This window comes from Phodopus roborovskii, unplaced genomic scaffold (genome assembly GCF_943737965.1).
Source record: "Phodopus roborovskii unplaced genomic scaffold, PHOROB, whole genome shotgun sequence".
Lineage (NCBI taxonomy): Eukaryota > Metazoa > Chordata > Mammalia > Rodentia > Cricetidae > Phodopus > Phodopus roborovskii.
The window spans coordinates 617292-640597 of NW_026126646.1; the positions used below are offsets into that span (position 1 = coordinate 617292).

The 23306-nt window shown below is 52.8% G+C and overlaps 1 protein-coding gene across 3 annotated transcripts in view; it reads right to left on the reverse strand.

The window, feature by feature from the left end:
* Window positions 1–2056: 2056 nt before the first annotated feature.
* Window positions 2057–23306, reverse strand: part of Pex14 (peroxisomal biogenesis factor 14) — a 134319-nt gene continuing 113069 nt past the window's right edge. For 2 of the 3 annotated variants that reach the window (XM_051173859.1, XM_051173860.1), the window contains 5 exons: window positions 12129–12214; window positions 8938–9040; window positions 7697–7794; window positions 4797–4888; window positions 2057–3276 (listed from right to left, as the gene is read on the reverse strand). In XM_051173859.1, the coding sequence (XP_051029816.1) occupies window positions 2826–3276; window positions 4797–4888; window positions 7697–7794; window positions 8938–9040; window positions 12129–12214 (830 nt within the window). In that variant the 3' untranslated portion in view covers window positions 2057–2825. The remainder of the gene's footprint in view (window positions 3277–4796; window positions 4889–7696; window positions 7795–8937; window positions 9041–12128; window positions 12215–23306) is intronic. The other variant, XM_051173861.1, reaches the window with a different exon arrangement.

Below are 23306 nucleotides of genomic sequence, written 5' to 3' on the forward strand. Positions count from 1 at the left end.
GACCCCTCAACAGCCAGTGCCTTCTCAAGCCTGGATGGGTCCCAGAGTAAGTAGGGGGTATGAGGGCCCCAAAGGACAATCACAGACCACTGTCCTGTAAAAGAGCAATTCACTCGGCACACAGAGGAGAGAGAACCCTGTCAACACAAGCCACAACTCAGTCCTCCCAAGTCACAGACTCTCCCTAACTATATGCATACTATAGAGAGGCCCAGGATTTTGGGTACAAACTTAACAGTCCCTTAGTGCTCCTTTCCCCTCCGACAGAACCTGGGATGCTCACCACAGACCTCACGACAAGCTCAGGCCATGCACCCCCTCCCCCCAGCACCCTTCCTCCCTGGGTGGAACTCCCCCCATCCTACCCAAGGTAGTTCCAATGAGTCACCCAGCACTGGGGGAGGCCAGGGTCTGAGGGGAGCTCATGGGGGGGGGGGAGACAGCTGGGCACAGTCTCCAAGCACTGGGGTTTGTCCTCTCCCAAACGACACTTTATAAAAAGGCATCGTAATTGCGTTTAATAATGTACTCCCTTCCAGAAAGGGCCTGACAGGCGCTGCCTGCTGCTCACTTCTGCCCCATTCCAAATATTTTTACCTTATTTGGATGAAATGCATTATTTTTCTAATGAAAGGCTTTTTTTTTCCCAAAGGGCAGTTTCCCCCGTCCAGCAGCCGCCTTTATTAGGCAGCCCTCACGCAGTTTTGGGGAGGGGCTTTTTCTCCCTGAAGTTGTGCCAGACTCTGTCCTCAAAAGCTGAAGCCAGGTTTCTGTCCCTTCCCCTCTGAGCTTGTGCCCAGGCCCCTCTGACCTGGTACCGCCCCCAGGTGGGGGAAATGCAGGGGCGGTGGGTGAGGCCCAGAGGACTCAGGTCCAGCTCTCACTTCAGAGCAAGCAGAGCACTGTGTGGTGCTGGTGTGGGGGGGCTGCCATGGCCAGCACTTTGTCCAGGCCCCCACTTTGGCTTCGTTTCTGTCCCAGGGCATCTGCCCTTCTAGTCTTTTCTGGTTCCCTTTAAGGGGACCTCAGAAATTACAAAGAGTAACAAATGGTCACTGAACCAAAGGGGGCTGTGATTGCCTAGCAACAATGTTCCCAGGATCCCCGTGTCCCATTCACTAGAGGGATAAGGCCCAGCCCTCTGATGGCCCATCTCAGGTCCACCCACCTGCCTCCTGACACTGGGACTTCCTGGGGCTCCTGGGAAAGCAAGGACCCCCGGCCATGCAGGCCGGTCGTCCCCAGGAGTGAAGGAACATGGCTTCCCCAGGGACACGAGGAAAAGGATGAATGCAGGGAGAGCTTCCTCCAGGGCCCTGCTTCTGTCTGGGGACCCGAGGGTTCACGTGAGGTGATAAAGGCAAGACCTGAGACACAGCCAGAGAGATGGGAGGTAGGCATCTTCTGGTTCAAAACAGCCCGAAGCCACAAACCCCCTCAGCCACACTGGTATGCCCTCCCCTCCTTGCCCGGGACAATGGGGAGCGGTGACCTCCAAGGCCACTGGACGGGCGTGGGCCTTGCTGTACGGCCCCACCTGCAGGGTTGGCCATTACCAGGCACTCTACACTTCTCAGGACCACAGCACACAAGGCACACGGAAGGGATTCTCCACGGCTCCAGGCCTGGCCACACCCCAGTGAAAGGAACAGAGAGCGGCCCTTGGAGGGCGCGCCTCCTGCACGGGCTTTCTGGCCATAGCTCAGCACACTGTGAAGGTTAAAGGGAGACAGGGAGGGCTCGAGCAAGCGGGCAAGCGAGGGACGTAGAGCACAGCCAGGCTCCTGGGGAATGTGCATCCATTTAAGGAAGGCAGCTCATCCCACAGCAGCAGGCCTATATACAGTAACAGTCCCTTCTGCTCTCAGGGGAATGTCGCCCTCCACAGACACCAGCACAAGAAGGAGCCCCTCCAGTTCTGGGTGAGCGACTCTGACAGGTCCCTGGGAGCCCTCGTCCCTCAGGGCCCTACTCTCTCTGGTGGTCACCCGGTAGAGCTTTAGCTGAGACCCACCTCGGAGACGCAGGTGCTAGCAGATGAGGTCAGAGCCAGGAGTTAAATATGGCAACTCATGTTTATTACAATTATGTACAGTCATATCTTATATTCTGAAATCTATACATGATCACATAAATGAACATGTTTCTCAGTGGGAAGGACAGGCGTGCCCGCTGGTCAGGAAGGCCCTGCTGCCGGCCCCACTGCACGCCTCGCCACCGAGTAGCCAAACCATGCCACAGCAAGCGAGGATGCCCTGGTGTGGGATACAGGACAACAGGGCAGGTGGGCTGGGCAGGTGCCCAAGGGCAGCAGCTGTCAGCCAGGACCCGGTTTGCAGAGGGCTGGATCCTGGCAGGTCAATAGATGAGGAGCAGGTCCAGGGCTCTGGCTTTTGGAACAGGCAAAAAAGAAGCCACAGGCCAAGCCAGAGCACAGTAGGAAACAGCAAGACCACGGGGCCACAGATCCCCCTGCACCGAGGTGACAGGAGGCGGGAGATGACATGAGCTCTGGCCATGCATGGTGTCAGGTAGTCAAGATACGCAGAGGACACACCTGGACAAGACACTGCCCGGGAGGGGTCGACAGGGGCTTGAGCACAGGGCTCTGGAGTCCTCCGCCTGGCCTTGAACAGCCAGAGCCACTGGGGTTGGGGAAGGTGTTTGGGAGGCTGCCGAACAGAGATGCACCCCACACTGCTGCATCTGAGGACAGCCTCACCACCTACCTGGGTGCCGGCCACCCTCATGGAGGCAGAGCCTCAATTCATGCCCCCCGCCACCGATGTACCGGGGCTGCAAGGGTGGGCAGGCGAGCGCCAGCCCTAGTCTCGCCCACTCTCGTTGCTGGCACCCTCTGGCCGCCGCAGCTTCTCCACCTGCTCATTGATCTGCCCGTCCCCGCCCCGCCGGTCTTCCCTCTGTACCCCAAGGACGCCTTCCTCATCCACATGGCCCACGTCATCGTCCTCATCCTCCTCATCCTTGTCCTCCCTCTTCTCCTCCTCACCCTGCACCTCCATCCTCACCTGGCCCTTGACATCTACCACCCCCTCACCCTCCTCTTGGGGGCCCAGCAGGTGGTAGGTGGCTGTGGAGCCCTCAGGGCTGTGGCTCTCCTTCCCAGGAGAGGATGTCGTGGACTCGTTGCTGACGGGGGAGATGTCACTGCTGCTGTGGTGGTTCACGGCCGCGGGGCTGGAGGGTGACGGTGACTTCACTGGGATCTGCCAGGAGGGGATCTTCGGGGCTGATGGGGAGGGGGGGAACTGCCTCCTGGCAGTGGAAGAGGAAAAAGTGGTAGAGGTTGGTGAAGGCATCCAGCGCCATCCACACTCCCTTGACCCCTGACCCCGGAAGGCTCAGTGAGGGAGCAGCTTCTCCAGGGCCCAAGGCAGAGGGCTGCACGGAGCCCTTCCCTCCCCTTCTGAGCGTAAAGCCTCTGGGCCCAGTGGAGGTGTCATCAGTGCCCCGGGCCGCCCTACACTGTCTAGTGCAGCCTCACCACCCAGGGCAGGAGGGCCCAACACACTCTGGGCCTGCCCCCCCCCCCCTTCAACACTGTCCCTGCTCCACTCCTGTGGCAAAAGGCAGCAGCGGGACCCTGGCTACTGGCCAGGCAAGCAGGGGCATTGAGAGCAAAAGGTGCTATCAGAAGCCTTTGCTGGAGACCTGTGAGCCTAAGGCTTTGACCGAGGAAAAGCCAGCTCTCCTTCTCAGCCCTGGGCCAGCAGCAGCCAGCCCAGACTGATGCCATCCCAGGACAGACCTGGGAAGTTAGGCCAGCACGGCCATGGCTCAGAAAGGACACTCTATGTCGCTAAGTGCTGAGAACAGGGCAAGTCCTGCTCCTGTCCAGCGTGGGCCGCCTGCCAGCGTGCCAGCGCCAAGTTGCAGAGTCAGCCTTCGACCCCCAGAGCCCACCTGGTGGCACACATACCACACCCTGCACCACTCGTCAGCAGCTGGACAAACGCACCAAGGGACTCAGTTTGTCATTTGCTTGGCTTCAGGGTCACCCACGGCCTGCATGCATTCTCTAGCCACAGAGCCACCTACCTTCTAGGTGTGGACAGCCAGAGACTTCTAAGAACAATCCACCTGCCCTGCCTGGATTGCAGACACCATGTCCGTCCATCCATATGTCCTTGACCCCCCCCCATCGTCATGTGGGAGGCTTCAGGAAACTTCTAGCCTAGGCTCATCACAGCACCCTTACCCCACCCCTGTCACCCCCTTAAAGCCCACCTTGGGTGTCATGGTCTTGCCCCTGGCCAAGCAGACATGCGCATGTCCAGACACATTCTGCCAGGGCGCACTCAGGCAGAATGATGGACATTCCAGCTTCCCGGCCACTATACTTTCAGCTTTTTGACCTGGTCACTTTCCAATAAGGGTTGCGCTGAGAACAATGTGCTGCTACTACAGGACACCAGGAGCTTCCCAAGGGGAGGTGACACACCTCTCACACCCTGTAGCCCTCAGCAGGCTGCTGTCTGAGACAAGACTGCCTGCTCAGGAAGAAGCGGCTGCCTCGTGCCCTGTGTGGCAAGGGTTCTCTGCCTCAGCAGTGTCTCTCTTACACAGTCATTTTATGTGACACTTAAGAACACTGTGGCCCTGTGTGAGAGGGCCCCTTGGGAGGGGAGGCAGGAGGCCTAGGGTCAGGCTCAAGGTCTTTATCTTCCAGCTCAGTGAGGGGTCCTGCTGACCTGTGACGGCTGGGCCAGCCTCACCCCCCCCCCCACCCCCAGGTTGACCCTGGACAGGACCGAGCCCTGAGCTTCCTCTCCTACCGATTCAGAAGAAGCCCTTTCAAGGAGTTGATTTCCGACTTGAGCTCATTGATATTCTGGGACTCCAGGATCCAGTTGGTTGATGTGGTGGCCTGAAAGTCAGAACAGGTGACATGGGTCACAGTGGTGCCTGCTGCCAGCCTGAGTCAGGGGTGGGAGGACCCTGGGTGTGGCATCAGCTGCAAGCAATTCTGTGTCCCACTCTGCCACTGTCACATCTGCCTGTGACAACACCCTACAATAAACAATCCCCAAACCCTGTCCGGGTATACAACGACGCTACGTCACGCATGTTCGCAGGTGGCGTTACAGTACCGTGTGTGAAATCTCTCCCACAGACACTGACATGCCCACAGTGGCAGGTGACAGTGTGTTGTGTGTGTGGGGGGGGGGGGGGAGCTGCTGTAGCCAGAGAATCTTCCACTTGTGTTAAATATCTGAAACTTCCATTTCAAGCACCACCAACAAACACAAACTCTACCTCTCAACAACGAACGCCCCCCTAAAACTTCACCTTCCCCAAGAAGTCAGCGCTAACCAGTGAGGGGAAGCTTCGGACAGTACAAGGCTGACGGGGCCTGAGCGCCTGTGCTGTCTACAGCCCTGACTTTAAGCAGGCCAAGATGGCGGCCTCACCCTAATGCAGTCTCCGTAGTCTCCACGTGATCTCTGCCCCTGGCTGTGACCTCTGGTCTTCAGAGGCTTCCCAGGGTCAAAGAGGGCACCCTAGCCAAAGCCCACTCCACATGATCTCATTCATTCTTTGGGACAAATCAAAGCTGAGTGGAGAGAAGGAATCAACCTGCTCCCCACAGGGCAGGGGTTAGGACACCTTCCTACCACTAACCCTGGAGGGACCACACCTTACCGCGAAGAGGAAAGGTCGGGCAGTGGTCCACAAGCCGGGGCTGTGGGTGGCCGTGTGGTCTGTAATGCCAGCGTGTGCAGGCATCATGCGAGGCAGGGGCTCTCCCCAGGCTGCTGAGGGGACACCCCTGGCTCTTCCTTGCGGGCCATGGTCCCTGACATAAGGTGGGGGCACTGTAGGCTAGCCTAGACAGCCCACTGAGCACAGCCCTGCCGGAAGAAACCTCTCAGCTACCGGTCTCAGGAGAAAAGAAGGTGTCGCTCTGGAGGGAGCAGGGAGTGGCCAGGGTCCTACACATCCCCATAGGGTCCCTACTCCAGCAGAGCAGGCAGCAAGGCCCGAGAGCCACTGTTCTGGCTTCTCCGAGACCTTGAAAGCTACAGCAGCCCATTAACAAGGGAGCAGTTTCCACTCGCCGGCCACAAAGGACTCAGATTTCCAAACGCACATGGTGCCAGATGCCAGGATTTAGAAATAAAACCTGACATCTGGGGCTTTTTAGCCAGTCTCTTTAAAAAACAGTTGTAGCAAACTCACAGGCTTCAGTTTTATGTAGGTTTTTAATTACTTAAAGCTCTCCTTTTCATTTTTACAGTTCTCCAGTAGGGTTTGGAAGGCAGATATAAAAACTTACATTACAGCTGAGAAAACATAGCTGGACTCTTTGGTTTATGGGGTAGGAGGAGTGCGCACACACTGTGGGCCTGGATGCCAGGCCAGAGCCCTCCTTCAGCGGGGACAGCAGAGAAAGGTTCTGTGGGCGGGAGTGGTGACAACTGGGGACTCTTCTAGACCACAGCGGGCCCCAAACCAGCCAGCCCCGCCCTCCTTAAAGTGCAACACGTGGACTTCATCTCATGCTTAGGGCCTGAAAACAGTTTTCCAATTTCCGGAATGGCTGCTGGCCACGGGCAGGCCACAGGTCTGAGTGACAGCAGTCAAGTGGGGCCACGCTACTGTCCTGCCTGCTTTATAGTTGCCCAGAGGGGACACACAGCCCAGCAGTGGTAGCGACCCCAGCCGGCTGAGCAGGAAGAGAGACAGCCTATGTGTAAAACGGAATGGACGCTGGGAGAGGGCTCTTGGGGACCTTCCTCACAAGGAAGGTGGACTCCACCACAAATGCACAAGATGTTCAGTTCCCTGATCTGCAATGCAGCTATACAGAGTCTGGGGGACCCTCCAGGAGCAGTTCAGGTGGGATCTTCAGAGGTTCCCACGGACCCAAGAGATGCTGCCTCCCAGATCCCTTTAGCTAAGATGGTGCTTTGGGGATGATGCTGCCACACTCAAAGCTGAGGACCTGAATCCTGGGCTCTGGACCAGACAGACACCACGCTTACGCACATAAGCAGTGTGACAAAGTAGATGCTGTCACAGCTCCATCTCACAGACAGACTCAGAACGTGGAAGTGACTTACCTGTGCCCTAACAGCTAGCAAATGGAAGATGGAGGGTCTTACCCCAGACAGACTGATGCCTCAGGCTGCTGCTGAGCAGGCAGCCTCAGACGTAGGCAGCGGGGCACGGAACCCGCTTTAGTCATCCTACATGGCTCTACATGGCTCTAGCCTTTCAGATCATCTGACCCTGTGGATTCTGGGTTGAGAAAGCTGCCCACCGCAGGGTGAGCCCAGCGCCTTAGGTGGAGTGGGAACTAGTAGACTGCCCATGGTGCTCCTCCTGGCTGCCTTGACTTCTCCTCAGCCAGGCTGTGACCTACAAGCAGCCTTCAGGGGCATGCCTGCCATCAAAGGTCCAGCACCAGAAGGTGGCTTTCACCACTGCTGTCAGGAGGTGGCATAGGAGCAGGAATACTGTCCTTGAGGGTTAAATGCTACCCCAATGCTCAATGCAGTGGTGCTCCCTTCTTTACTCGGATGGATGCCATCAGCCTCTGAGGTTTCACCCTGTGACAGAAGACGGGGAGGACGGCAGGCCCGCAGAACACCGTATACAGGCGGAGGACCAGGGCTTAGCGCTAAATGGAGCAGACTTTGGCCTGGGGACCCAAGGGCCCAAAGTTAAGTACCTTGGCAGCAGCCAGTTCATGGGCCAGCTCTTGGACCTTCTGCTGCTGCTGTCTCAGAAGCTCTTGGACAGAGGCCAGCGTCGTCTGTACCTGAGTCACTAGGGAAGAAAGCGACATGTCTGCTAAGTTAGTGCCCAAGTTTCCTTCCTCACCCACGCCCCTGCAAGCTGCCTGCCTCCCTGCTGTGTGTAATTTATCTGTGCCTGGGGTGATCCACCGCACTATGTGTAACCAACCTCTGGTGTCTCTACTTCATCTCTGCATTGTGTGCTTGTCCGTGGTCAACAGTGTATCCGTCCAAAACCTCTCCCCTCTAATTACGCCTGGCTGTGATGTGCCTGGCTCTCTAGCTCCCACTGAGCTCCAGCCATTCATCTCCCAGGCCTCACAGTGTCCTTGGTGCTCTAGGACAGTGTCAGTCCCAGGAGGGCTCAGGTCTCCACCACATCCAGGAATGGGAAAGCCCAAGTCCCATCTGTGGCGGTTTGCCTGTCCCGTGCTGCCCCACTGAGGATTTGCCAAGGCCCCACCACCATGTAACCTGTTGAGGCCTGCGGCCACTGTGTCCTGCCTTCTAGGAGCAATGGTTCATGGGACAGATGAGTTGGAGGATTCCAGACAGCTCTATATAGGTGCCTGCTAGTGAGGGACAGAGACTCCTGCCTGGAACAGGTAGACCTCTTCCTGCTTCAAGGGTTAGGCTCACAGCGTCCACTTAGTAAACAAGTTCATAAAGGACAAAACCACCTCTGCCACAACAGGTCCCAGCTAATCTGGGCCATCGCTGGGGCAACGGGTACCGAGTGCTGTCCGTGTGGAGTCGATAGCAGAAGAGGTGGCAGGGGTCCCAGGAGCCACAGTAATCACAGACTCTCTTGACCCCGCATTGGATTCTTCCAGGGAAGGGGCAAAATCACTGAAACCCCCCTGAAAACCTCATACAAGCAGAAATTAAAAATGAACTTTACAGCCCTGAGAAAGGCTGTCATTTTATTCCCCTTATTAATATTCTGAGGTTGGGAGCCTTTCCGTAAAAACATAATTAATTGAGGCCGCGCCGACAGTAAACAAGCAATTTCAAATTAAACCGAAATGACGGCGGCTTCATTTGCAAATGTGAACAGATTCTCAGAGCAGATAAATGAAGTCACCACAGAGTGGAAACGGAGGGAGAGGGAGGGGCCGAAAGGGGCTGCGTGAGGGGCTTTGAGGGGTGACTTGATGGAGTCATTAATCTTTACCTGTCTGGGCCACGCTGCCACTCAGTTCGGAGAGACTCGCCGCCATCCTCTCCAGCTGCTTCCTGTCCTCTCGGCCTCCCAGGATGAGGGGCAGCAAGTACTTCTACAAGAAGGGACCGGGTGAGGAGGTGGCCCCTTGAGCCTCTCAAATCCCACCACCAACTTGCCCTGATCTTCTGCAGGTCACTCAAGACCCAACACAGTCCATACTAGAAAAAAAGTGCTTGAGAGAGTTACCAGGCTGTGGTACGGCCTCGTAAAGACTTCTATGGGAACAAGGGCAAAGACCAAAAGAAGGTGAGGAGGAGTCAGAGGTGGCTAGCATAGGCTAGGCAAGGTGTCTGAGCTGTCCCCAAGCTCGGGAGGGTCTCCCTGTGAGGGAGACTTCGCCCCTTAAACTTTCCTTAGATATATATATTTCTATGCAGCTCTTAAATTCTACTTTAAAAGTTCTAAGGAGAGACTGCAGAAGGGTGTGGCAGCCCCTGGCCCCAGTGGTGGCTGCTGGGGAGGACAGAAAAGCAGTGGTCACTGTTCCCTTTCTGAATCTTGAACACTTGAACTCTGTAAAGGAAACAAACTGTCTCAGCCATCCAGAAACAACATCAGATCTGAGTAAACACAGAATTACTGGAGAGACTAGAGGAAAACTAACAGACTTCTGGGATCATTGATCTCCCATGGTGGGAATAAGGCACGCACATCGGAAGCCTACTAAAGAGGGCACCTTGGATTCATCTAAACACCAGAAGAGGCTTTTTTCACAGGAAGCCAAAGCAGCTTAGATCCTCCCAGAACTGAGAGACAGAGGAGAAATTGCCCAGGACCCAGAAAGCCAAGGCTGCTGACTGCAGAGCCACCAGACAAAGCACCTAGGACCAGCCTCCCCATCCTTTGGGAAGTCAGGGGCACAGCTAGTCATCTGTAGGGCTTGGGACAAGGATGCCCACGGGTTGGTTGGAGGCAGCAGGTGTTAGAACAGAGGAGAGAACCTGTGCTTTGCCACCAAGCAGTTTGGGATCTGGGGACCTTCTGGCTCCCAATCCAGGGGGGTGGGGTCTGCACCAGCCTGAGAAGACACTGCTTCAGTCGGGCATACATGCCTGGCAGGTGCTACCCAGAGAGAACTTAGGTTTTTAGTCTATTTGGGTTCCAGACAGAAAAGAAGAAGGAATGTTCTCCATCGTGGGTTCTGTACTAGGGAAGAAAAGCAGCTCTCCCAGGCTTTGTGGGAGACCTCATTTCAAGAGACTCGAAGTGAAGCCCATCATTTAGCATATGCACAGAAGCCACTTCTATTCTGCAAAGTGCTTTGCAGCCACAGTGAGTTATTACCCACAACCGAGGGGAACTCATCAACTCAGCCTGACGTTTCCTAAGTACAAAAGTCAAGAAAGTCTCAGCTGCATAACCAACCCCCACCCCCTCCACCCCCTCCCATCATCCCCACCCTCCACCCCACCCCCATCCCCACCCTCTACCTACTTTCCACCCCCACCCCCATCCCCACCCTCCACCCCCACCCCCACCCCCACCCCGTTCCCGAGGCCAGAGCCCATGAGTGGAGAGTGCTGCTTCTACTCTGGCTAAGTCTCTTGTGCCTGGACAAAGCAAGACAGCCCCCTACATTTTTAAAACTTAAAGAAAACCACCAGCAGATATTGAAGACATTCTTGTGTCACCATTGTGATCAACATTTCAATGTTTCCTTTCTTTTTAAAGCAGGCTGGTGGCCAGTGTTCCGTGGAAACAAATGACAGTCTTTGTGTCACATCTGAGCCATGGTGCCACACCTCCTGTTCCCTGGGGGAGGGGGCAGGCAATGGGGCAATCATGTGCTGTTCACAGGACCTTGGTACTTGTGAACTCCGTGTTGGTGCCTGTCTGCACCTGGTGACCTGAGAGAGGCTGCCCGAATCACACAAGGCTCCACACCAGCTCAGAGGTCAAGAGGTCAAGTCCCAAGTCTGGAACACTTCGCTTCTGAATTTCTTATTCTGGCAACAGACACTACACTGAAAATTTATACTCTGCCACAACTCTGTCCTTAGCTATTATACGGAGTCAAAAGCTAAGAATCCACGAATGCAAGGTTTACACACATTTCGTGTGCTGCAAGTTACACTCCGAGCCTGGGGATTCAGGAGAGTCCTTAAAAAAAAAAAAAAAAAGGTGCCAAACCAGGATTAGTGGTTTAGTGGATTAGTGCAAGGCCCCAGAAGAGAACATGGCTTCTCTCCAGGGGAAGCAGGCCTGGATGTGGGGCCATCCTGGCTGTGCACATCTTATAGACTAGTTTCTCCCAATCAAGGCTGGGTCTTTCCGCTGATCTCATGGGAGAAAGTGTTTGTTGAATGCCTTCAGTTCTGCCGTGAGCATCAGCGCTGCTTTTGAGGGTTGGCTGACTCACAAGGCCTAGGGGAAACCCCGCGTGTATACAGATGCTAGCACGACCCACAGAAAACAAGAAGTGGGCTCTCTGGGGTAGCTGCAAATACCAGGGTAGAACAAGGGCATCCAAGGGGCTTCCCATGAGCCAGCAGGCAGGGAGCCAGCACCACTCCAGCACTGTCCTAAGGGCTGACTCTGGCCTTCACTGCAACCCTGAGAGGAGCTCTACAGACCATACCCAGCAGATGTGCTAATACACCTGACCTACTGAGGAACGCAGCGCCCCTGCCCTATCTTCAGTGGGCTCAGAACACCTACTGGGGCAGTTGGGCAAAACTGTCAAAAACCAAAGGCCCTCTCAGGGTTCACCATGTCCGCTCCTTTACTGGGTATTGTACCCAAAGCAAGAATACCAACGTGGGTAGGTACTTTCACACCACTGCAAAATCAGAGCATCAGTTCCAGCCCCATCTTACAGATAGACCTGTGTACTCTGGGACAGAGTCAGTTTCAACACACACAGCCAGGCTCCAGAGTCCAAGCTCTTAACCACTAGGTTGTTCTGTCTCTCCAATTTATATATTTCTCATTGGTACCAGGCATTGCCCTAAAGACCTGCCTTGGCCTTTAGGACATGTTGGGGTGGGGATGGGGGCAGGGAGGAAAGTTGAAGTCAGGGCCTGTGAGCCCCCAATCCACCTCAGCCACTGTGCTCTAGGGCTGAACATCCACAGTGCAGAACCAGGATCAGGAGAGATGGCTCGACACCAAACGCTTGCAGCCCCAGGGAGGCAACTTACCTTGTAGAGCTGATGAAAGCCAAATGCAATTCCTGCCATGATGATGGCCAAGGCACCGTAATCTCGCCATCGGGAACTTCCGGGGCCTAGTGACAGAAGGGAAAAAAATGAGTAGGAAAGCTAGGACAGGTCTCCAGCAGCCCTCCTAGGATTGGGAGTGTCTCAGCTGGCAGGCGAGTGAGACACACAGCTGTAGAAAGCAGCACGTGGCCATCAGAACATCTGCTCGGCTCTCCCCTCTTCTTCCCAGGTTCCCAGAACCATCTGCCGCACTTGAGATGGAAGCGAGCCACCTGACCATGAGAGCTGATGCAGCTGTGAGCTGGGTCTCCAGCCTTGGGGGTCAGATCAGAGGTGATGTGAGGGCCTTTGGCCTGGCCTATGAGGTCAAGGGACAAAGGATCATTACAGAGGCTAGTGTGTGCACACCACACAGAGAGATAAACCAGGGCCCATGGTGATCTGGGCCTCCCTGTTCTGCTCACTGAAGACACAAGTCTGCAATGACAAAGCAAGACCACTTCTCAGGGTGCTGAGGGACAGAGCCAAGGCCTGTGTCCTGGAGGCTCTGCAGAGGGGAAAGGAAAGGAAGGGAAGAAGGGGAGGGAGGGGAAGGGGAGGGGCCACCCAAGGACTAGCCCACAGCAGAGGGTTGGCACTGAAGGATGCAGAAGAGGAAGTGTTACAATCAGAACTCTGGATTTTAGGAGAAAGCTAGGCTAGCTCTGGGGCAAACTAGAAGTAGGGGACACTTTTGCAAGGGTCACAGAGGAGATCAGGGGTCAAGGAAGTTTTGGGAAGAGAGTTTGCCATTTTGTTGAGGAAAGTGGACTGAGCATCCAGTCCTCAACCCAGGATAGGCTCCTCCTGGCCAGTTCACACAGAACCGACCAGCACATACAGGCCTGCTCAAGTTTTTCCTTTCTATAATTGTGATCTGAAAACAGCAAATGGAAAATTCCAGAAAGAAACAACCCATAGGCTTCAAACAATATACACCATTCTAAGTAGCATGAGGGCATCCAAGCCACCCTGCTCTGGCCTACCAGGGCTCCACTTAGCTCTGTCTCGTGTATCCACACAGTATATGCTACTCACCGAGCACATGCCGCCCACCATCCTGTCTCAAGTGCCCAAGCACAGTCTCAGTGACCCTTACTTCACCTGACAATGGTCTCAGAGCATGAGGGCAGAGGTGCTGGTAATCTGAATCTGCCCGAGAAAAGCCTAAGCATTTCCCTCTGGAGGAAAAAAGTGAAAGTTCCCAATAAGAAGGGAAACACTAGCAAGATCACCTGTCAAGAAGGGGGGGGGGGGACTATTTCAGCACACTGCCATAGTCACACTTTGTTACTGTTGCTCTTACTATGCCTAATGTGTACTGTGTTACAGCTGTGTATGTAGAGTCCCGTCTCAGGCTTCCACTGGGGTCTTGGGCAAAGTCTGCACAGTTCCAGATAAGATTCTACTTGCATGAGAGAGGTCGGTTCTCTACCATCCCATGGATGGTTTGTGAGGGGCTTGGGTAAGTACTCTGGCCTGCTCTCTCCAGGCCTCTGGAACAAGGTCAGCTGGCCTCCTCTCTGGGGCTCTGCCATGAGGAAGGACCACCGTGGGCACACTTGGCAGTCTTGGATGAAACTAGGTACAGAGTCAATGGAATGGTTGCCCGCAAGGTGCCCGAAAGACTTGTCCAAAGGTGAGTCTGGGAGCCGGGATCCAGGAGCCAGGAGCCAGGAGCCAGGAGCACTATGGGAACCCTCAGAGGAGGGCTGTAACCAGCTTTGGTGTTTCAGAGAGCTCTCCTGCCTCTACTTCCCCTCTCCCCCTGTGCCTGCAAGCTCACTGGCGGACCTGCTGTCTCAGGACGAAAGGAGAGGAGCATGACTTCCATCAGGCTTAGTGGTGGGATGCCAGCATGCAGTTGGGGCTATGGGCATGTGGCCTGACCAGGGAAGCCAAGTCCCCATGACCTCCAAGAAGGTGAGGAGCACACCCCTCCTATCTGGGCTACTAAACAGCACTTTCAAGAGGCAAGAAGAGATTGAAAGAATGTACTCCTGTACTCATGGAGTCCACATGGGATTCCCCAACATGGCCCAGCTCATCTTGGCCATAAAACTGCAATTAACATAATGGCTTCTCCCAGCCTTCAACTCCCATTTCTGTTTTACATATACTGACAAGACTCATAGTTTAAGCATCAAGTAGCAGGAGTCAGTGTACTGTAAAGAGGCACCCTCTGCCACCAACAACAGCCAGAGCTCCACGTCACCCTTCCCAGAACATTTATACACATGGAAAGCAAGAGGTGCATGTCTGAGTCTCCTCTCCCCTCCCATTCTCAGAGTCTTCCCACAGCTGTCTGGTATTCCACACGACCTCCTTCCTTGCTGACACACAGACCCCTCCCTGACCTGTAACTGCACCACACATGCTCTCATACGGGCCACCAGAAAACCTGAGACTTCATGGGGACACGGGACAGAAGGAGTGCATGGCTGTGACTCGAAGAGACACAGATTCCCTCCATAGGGCTTTGCAACCCAGCCACCAGCCACATACACAGTGCTTGTCCCAGTGTGTGCTTTCCATTTCTACTTCAATTCCTTCCCCCCTCCTTCTTATGTAGCATGGATATTAGTCCTCATAAATGCCTCATCTCTTTTGGTTCTGCTTATGGTCTTAAGTGGCAAGCAACTCTCTCTCTCTCTCTCTCTCTTTCTGTGTGTGTGTGTGTGTGTGTGTGTGTGTGTGTGTGTGAATGTGCTCTTTTGTGAGTTCTGGTTAACAAGGATGTACCCAAAATCTGTCTGGACTACCCTGTGATGAAAAGGCCACCCATGAAGGCAAGGACTGCCTCGCCTGTCGTGGACATCCCTGTGTGCCTCGAATTCCCTCTAGCTCCACAGAGGCTCTGAGACCCCTCTCAGTTGGACCCTGGAATGTAAAGTCTCTGAGCCCTGCCCGGGCCTTTCCACAGCTCCTTCCTTCTCTTCTAGTTACCTTTGCTTTTCATACCAGAGGTAAAATCCAACCAACCTCTCGAGAGGGAGAAGCCCATTTTCAGGAGAAAAGTGTGGCGAAGGAGTGACCTTGCCACTCTTCGAGAGGGTCCTTGTTCCAAAGGGACATCTGTCCATGCAACCCAGATCCCCAGAGGACACCTTCCCATGGGTGCTGCCCGATCAGCAAACCACATTCACCATTAACCCTCAAACTGCCCCAGGCCACTGAGTAGCCTACAAGAAGGCAATTATACTAAGCTGGCAACCCGAGCAGACCCCAAGTCTGCTGAATCAGCTGCATTGCCACACACACCCACCCACCTCCCATGCTTGGACAAGCGCAGCCTCTTTCTGCTGACATCAAGACCCTGAGGCCAAGCAGCCTCCAGAGCTTGAGATGCGGGAGCTCAGACCCTGCACAGCTGTCCACCACGCAGGAGCTCTGCCCTCCCCAGGCCTAAGAAACACCTGTAGTTAGTTCCCTGCCGGCCCACCCTTCACCCTCACCGCCGCAGCGGCATTCCTGCTAGGCTCTCACTAAGAACATTTTATTGCCCCTTGGTTTTCATTATTAATGAAAAGGGACCGGAATGATCTTTCCTAAAGTTCAGGGAGTCTATAAAGACTAGAAGCTGAAATGCCATTTTACTCGTTTTAGAGATGTGTGATACAATTCTGTCTGTGGCAAAATGAAGAGAGAAAAACTCAGATGCAAACTCCTCTTTTAAAACGGCCACATGGCTCCCAGGGTGAGAGGGCCCACCGAAGCTCACACACTGGCTCGCACCGCCAGCCCTCACCAACCTCCAGCCTCCTGCCCACACTAAGGACAGGTTTTCCTGAGGCCAGCGCATGCTCCTATCATGCACTCCAGTGTCCAGCAGTACAATACAGGGCCAGCAGCCTGGTGGCTCCGGGTGGGAAGGAAGATGAAAAAAGCTTTTTTAAAAAAAAAAAAATTGCTGCATTTATTTGTCTACTTACATGTGAACAACAGCATGAATGCACACGTGGAATGCACACGTGTGTGGATGTCAGAGGACAGCTCTCCTGAGCCTGCTCTCTCCTTTCACCATGGGTCCTAGGGATCAGACTCCGGTCATCAGGTTAGTGGCAAGAACCTACACCCACTGAGCCGGCTTGTCACCTGAGTGAGCTGTACAAATGGGGCTGGAGAAATGCTCAGTGGTTATGAGTACATGTTGCTCTTCCAGAGGACATGATTTGGTTCCCAGCACCCACATGGCAGCTCACGACTGTCTTTAACTCCAATTCCAGGGAATCTGATGCCTCTGGTCTCCAAGGGCACTGCGCTAATAATATACAAATACACACACATAATGAAAAGTAATATAAATAAATCTTAAAAACAAAAACTGCACAACTACCAGGTGGCATGATCATACCTATCATTCCAGTATTTAGGAGGCTGAGGCAGGAGGATTACAAGTTGGAGGGTAGCCTTGGCTACATGACAAAAGTGAGCGTGAGAACGCCAGAGAGAGCAAGAACAAGAGTGCACTGCTTCTTGCAGACCCTGCCCGTGGACGGCTCTTCTCCGAAGGGGCCATCACCCAGGCGGAGGAATGGGGAGCTCCACTAACACCACACCCTGGGCGCTGTGTAAACGCATGGGACAGCAATGACCGTCCTATACACCTGCGCATCTCTGGGACAAACTGCTGTGGTGAAAAGGGGTAGGGTCCTTGAAATGTGACACCCTGTAACCTTCACCCTGCACCCTGTGCAGCAGCCTGGGGACTGAGGGCTTGTGAAGGTCTGCTCGGAGAGGCTGGGGTTGGGGCAGCAGCTGGGACACTGGCCATGGTGACAGGGGAGCATCTCCGAGGCTCTGCAATTATTCTCTGAATGTCACTAAAACCCCCAGCACACGGGAGCAGACAAAAGCAGGCAGGAATACACCAACCTGAGCTGAGGAGCATGGCCTCATCAGCTCCAGTCAAGGCTCATCAGCAACAGCCCTGGAATGTGGCATGTGATCATCCTGATGAGACAAGATACTCCAGTGACTGCCCTGGGAGAGCAGTGGCCCCGGCACAGGGCAGGGCCGGGGCAGACACTTCCCTCCTTGCTCATCAAGGCTGGAACTATGACTCTACGGTGGTGGGCCTAGCTCCTCAAAGCTGCCGCCAGCTCCACTCAGAAGCCACCCTGAATTAAATGACAAGACAGGCTCACTCAGTAGAGTCCTGGACAAAAGCCAGTCCACAAATCAGCACCTGCCACGCTGTGGAGTCGCTGGGTCTTTTGCACAGACAGCAATTGAAGGTTCTGCAGACCAAGCTAAGCCAGTCTGGCTAAAGTGCAAGGCACACAGAAGCACCTGGCTGTAGATGGCCAATGCGGACAGAGGGAGAACTGAACCTGGAGGCCAGCATCTAGAAGCAAGATATCACAGCTCTGTACACAAGAAGTGAGCAGCTCGGACAGTTCAGTTTCAGCTCCTCCACGCAATGCTGACCTCTGGCACTTATTATACTGGGCATGTTAGGTCACATATGAAGGCAAAGAAGCTTAATACTAAGTTGCCAAGTAGCAGTCACAGCCAACAGACGCCAGGCCTGGCTCCACATGTACTGCCAGCGATACATGATCTTCTCCACTTTTCATGGGGCTGTGATGCTCCTAGCAACATCACCTTTGGGCAGGAAGGGGAGTGAACAGTGTGTCCACATCCCCTCATCACAGCTGGAGAACTACAAGCTCTGAACTCAGGTGCAGTATAGTCCCAGATACTCAAGAAGCTAAAGACCAACTCAGACAACACAGGGACAGGGTCCCAATGAGTAAAACCAGGCTGGAGGGATAGCTCAAGGCAGAGCATATGCCTAGCATCGAAACCTTAAAAAAAAGAAAGTTGTAGAACTCACGCCTGTAGTCCTAACTCTTGAAAAAGCTGAAGCTTGGCTTGAGTTTGAGACCATACATACATACATACATACATACATACATACATAATTCATAATATATTATTCATTACACACACACCAGCCTGATTAAAAATAATCCAGAAGAGTTCAGAAATAGACCATGTTGATGACTAACTGGTTTCTAACAAAGAAGCCAAGGTTGCCCTGTGGGAGAAAGGGTAACCTGTGTGACAATGGCGCTGAGCGAGTGAAAACCCACATGGAAAAGTTCTGAGTTTACACTGTGTCCCAAATCAATGCTACATGCGCCACACATGAGCAAAGAATAAAAACTACGTGGTTATACAGATTCCATATGAAAACAGAAAACACGGAAGCCGAGTCTCAGGACAGACAAAGACATAAAAGTGTGGGCCATAATGTTGTGGAATATTTGTACACTGTGTGAGAATGTATTGTGTGACTGGTGTAATAATAAGAAAGAGCTGTCCGGCCAATAGCCAGGCAGGGGGCATAGGTGGGGTTTCCGGGAAGACAGAGAACGGGAGGAGATACGCACAGGGGAGGTGCCAAAGAGACACGGAGGGAGTCAGACAAACAACGAAAGAAAGATAAAAAGTCACAAAGCAAAGTGCAGACTAATATAAATGGGTTACTTTAAGTTATAAGAGCTAATAGGGCAAGCCTAAGCTAAGGCTTGGCTTTCACAATAATAAGTCTCTGTGTCATTACCTGGGAGCTGGCTGGTGGGACAGAGAACGGCTCGTTACACACACAGGCAAAGGCACAAAAGTGAAAAGGTGAATCGCAAGCAGGAGGGACGAGAACACAGACAACGTTTAACAGCTCAACAGGTCAAAGACAAGGGCAAGGGGTTGCAAGAGTCTGACAAGAGGGGGCTGAAGAGCTGGCTCAGCAGTTCAGAGCACTGGCTGCTCTCACAGGGGACCCAGGTTCTGTTCCCAGGACCCACATGGTGCATGGTGGCTCACAACTCTCTGTAACTCCAGTCCCAACAGATCTGATGCCCTTTTCTGGCCTTCACAGCACCGGGCACACATGAAGTACACAAATGTACACACAAGCAAAACATTGATACCCATAAAAATAAGTAAAAAACTTTAGCCCTAAAAACATGCTTGGCATCATTAGTCACTCTATGAAATGCAAATCAAAACTACAGCAAGGCTCTGTTCCGTAAGTGTTAAAGTGGCTATACTTAGAAGAACCCAGAGTACCAAATCCCAGCAAGGGTATGTGCAACTGCAAAACAAACAAAACCCCCAGAACTCTCACACTGGGAGTCAGTGACGATGGCACAGTGGGCAAAGACACTTGCCACCAAGTCTGATGTCCTGGGTTCATTAGGAGAGAGCTGACTTGCTCTTTGACCTCTACTCCATGTGGTTCCCCATGACACAATTCATTCTCTCTCTCTCTCTCTCTCTCTCTCTCTCTCTCTCTCTCTCTCTCTCTCTCACACACACACACACACACAAACACACACACACCTACCTTTTGTATTTTCTACATTGTGACTGGAGTTACAATTTATCAAAAAAGGATACTGAAGAACCAGGACTCTTATTGCATGCATATTATACTTCAGAAAACTGATGAGAAAGAAAACAATTAAGGTCCAGAAATCAGAAACTTGTTACCTGGCCATTCCATGCTAAATACCACCCATCCAAGCATGTGTCCACATAAGATTTGCACACCAGTGCTCTCAGTAGCATTACAACACATCAGCCAAAGCAGGGCCAAAGGCACAGCTCAGCAGCAGAGTATCTGCCTAGCACGCACAAGCCTCCAAGTTCAACTCACAGTATACAAAATGCCAAAAACATGAGCAGGAGATCACCTAACTGTCCATCAACTGTACACAAAATGCCGGCCCTTCATACAATGGAATAGTAGCCAGCAGTGAAAAGGAGAGCTGTGCTGTGAGCGAAGCTCAAAAGCAAGCTCAGAGATCACCCACTCTGTAATGCCATTTACCTAAGATGCCCAGAGGTGAATGTATGCTGATGCAAAGTAGACTAGTGGTTGCCTGGGGACAGTGGTAGGAAAAAGGATTAATAGTGAATGGGCCCAAAGGGTCCTACAAGAGGATAGGAATTCTCTAGAGCTGATCTGTGGCAGTGGTTGTACGTCAGTTGAATTACTAAAGACCACTGAAAATGGATGAGTTTTGTGATACATCAAATATCCTCCAATAGCTCTAAAAAACCGTTTGAGTGGCTGGTGAGACGGTTCAGCAGGTTGTCCTCTGACCTCCACGCGTGTACTGTAGTATGCACATGCACACACTTTTTAAATTAATGATAAATAAAATGAAACAAAACTCAATTCAGAACTGGCTGCAGATGGACAGACTGACACAGCAGGGGCCATCCCCAGCACCATACACAACGAACACCATGAAACATCTTTCTAGAAGAAAAGACTGGCAAAGAGGGTAGGTGTAGGTGTATGCCATCCAAACCACACTCTTTTCCTCTTCAAAGGTTAATGCAAAAAGGCCAAAAGGTCTTTTCTCCCCACACCAAGACGGGACCAAATTCAAAGCATCAGAAATCCCCCCTTTAAGTGGAAGGTAAAAGAACAAAGGGACTAATGATACATCTACCTGACGGAAGAAACGAAGACGAGTGACAGGAAGACACATCCCAAAAGGAGATGTGCAGATGATCAATAAGCACACGAAGGCGCTGAATCTCAACAGATACCACAGAGAGGGAGAGCCAGCCACGGGAGTCAGCCCTGTGCGCACACACTAAAATCGTCCAGGCTCCCGCAGGAGAACACCAGCTGCTGCCGAGGCTGAGGCTGCTGGTGGCAAGCTGACACAGGACAACCACTGTGGAATACAGTTTACCAGTTTCTTATAAGGTTAAACATACACTTAACATACAAATCAGCAATTCTCCTCCTAGGCATTCACCCAAGAGAGATAAAAGCACACAGAGTCTTGTACATGAATGTTCACAAGACTTTTATTCATAATGGCTAAAAACTGGAAACAACCCAAAAGGCATCAACCGCTGAGTGGATAAACAAACAGCGATACATCCTTCCATCACTGGGATACAGCTCAGTAATGAAGCAACTTCCTACAGGCACAGCAACTTGGATGTATCTCAGCACTACCCTGGGCAGAGACCAGACTGAAGTGTACATGCCATATGATTCCCTTTCTACAGAACTCAGGAAAGAAAGATCTAACAGGCACCAAGAAACAGCAGAGCAGTGGTTGCCCTGGGGGCAGGATGGAGCTGGACTGACTAGAATAGGGCACAAGGGAACCTTTGGGGTATTGGAAATGCTCTTCAGTGGAGTGATGGTTACACCAAGTGCACTCTCAAAACTCAAATGGTGTTATTACAATGGGTGCATTTTATTTCATGTAAACTACCCTCAATAAAGATCATAAACACACACACCCTGTTCAATGTTTTTTCAAGGAAGTTAGTGGTGGCTAAGAGCAAAACCCTATACAGGTGCTAAAAGTTTTCCCCAACCCATTAGTGGCTGAAACCAAGGGAGGAAATACGACCCAAGGATTCTAACACAGCCTGAAAAATCCCTGCCTGATAATGCTTGACTCATACTAAAGAATCTAACATTTAGATGTTATAAAGAGTGATAATAAAGTAGCAAGTCCTAGCATCCTAATATGCCAGCTGAACCTTTCTAAATACCACAGCACCAGCCACTGAAGCCTGCCCAGGCCCAGCCAACAGCATCCTCAGTGTTAAGCATTCATGTCAGCTCCAGCGACACCTTGCTGGGCAGAGATGATAAGGAGGGCAGGAGTGACTTGGCACATGCAGAGCCCCCAATATCTGCCCCAATTTGTCAGCCTCCCTTGTAGATGGGAAGACGATGCAACCACATTCCTGTCAGCAAGGAGGGGATGGAGGGGATAGACCAATGCCTAGGAGGGGATAGACCAATGCCTAGGAGGGGATAGACCAATGCCTTGGGAGGCAGCTGGTCTTTTTCCTTCCTGAAGGTTGGTGGTGGCAGATGGGTCACGTGGGGCTGGAGCAGGTAGGCAGGACAAGATGGATGCCAGCAAGCTGTCAAGGATGCAGACCTGGGTCCCTGAAGACCGTAGAGCCTCCATGGTAAGCGAGATGCCCTATGTTTAGGTAGCAGAGAAAACCTATTTTCCAAAATGTAGCCTTGACTTAGTGACATGCAAAGCCAGTTCAAGCCCCACCCTTTCAAGGCTCGAAGACTACCATACCATTCTGGAGTTCCAAACTGCTGCTCCTGCACACTGAAAGGGAACCCTAAGACCGTCGCTGCACAGCACAGCAGTGGCTAATCAACTCTGTCCCTCCCCAAACACCAGTGACCTTCTGAAAGCAAGCCTGTCCCTGTTTCCACAACCTGCCCAGACCAGCCTACATGGGCACGGCTGAGCATGGGAATGGTCTGGCTGATGGGCTTGTGACCACATGGGCATTATCACCAGGCATTTCTTCTCAGTCTCTACCACAGCTTGCCCAGGCAACAAGCATTTCTAGGCATCTGCTAAGTCAGGGCCTCAGGCCATAAGAGTTTTTTTTAGGCCTCGGGACACACAGATTAATAGAAAAATGCTGAAACAAACATTTAAGTTCAGGGTGGTGGGGAGCAGGGGGCTGCGAGAGGCACGGGACGCCTCCATCGAGTCAGAATGAAGCATTGGAAAGATGTCCTGAAGGAGTGGACAGCGGACTCCAACCCTGGGGAAGAGCAATACTGCTGGATAAAGATGACAAGACAGGTACACCCCCCACATGTCCAACTGACATTCTTCTACGGGCAATCTCTTCAAATGGACAGCACTTCAGAAATGACCAGCTTATCGTGTGTTGCTGGTTCTCCTGTTAGCGTGACGACTTAGCTGTCATTTTCCCCCTCCCCCCAGCTTTCTTGGATCACCCAGAGATCCTTAAGGTCATCACAGTTTCCTGTCTTTGTGCTCTTGTCCATCCTGTCAGAACCCTGAACCCGTCACCCACGGGGTCCCTGAAGCTTTTGCCCTCAGGAGCGGCCCTCCCCCTCTTCAGCACCAGCCTCCTCCCTGGTCCTGCCTCCCAGGCACCGACACGCTGGCTTAACCGTCCTTTCCTGCAGAGTGGCCAGGCTTGTGCCACGGTTTGGAGCTCTCTTCCCCATGCTCTTGGGAGGTAGGGAGAACGTCCAAGAGAGGTCTTCAGCCACTGCGGGCTGGCCGATGAGGCCTCAGCACCTTCCTCTCGTTCCTTTCATCTCTGGCCATG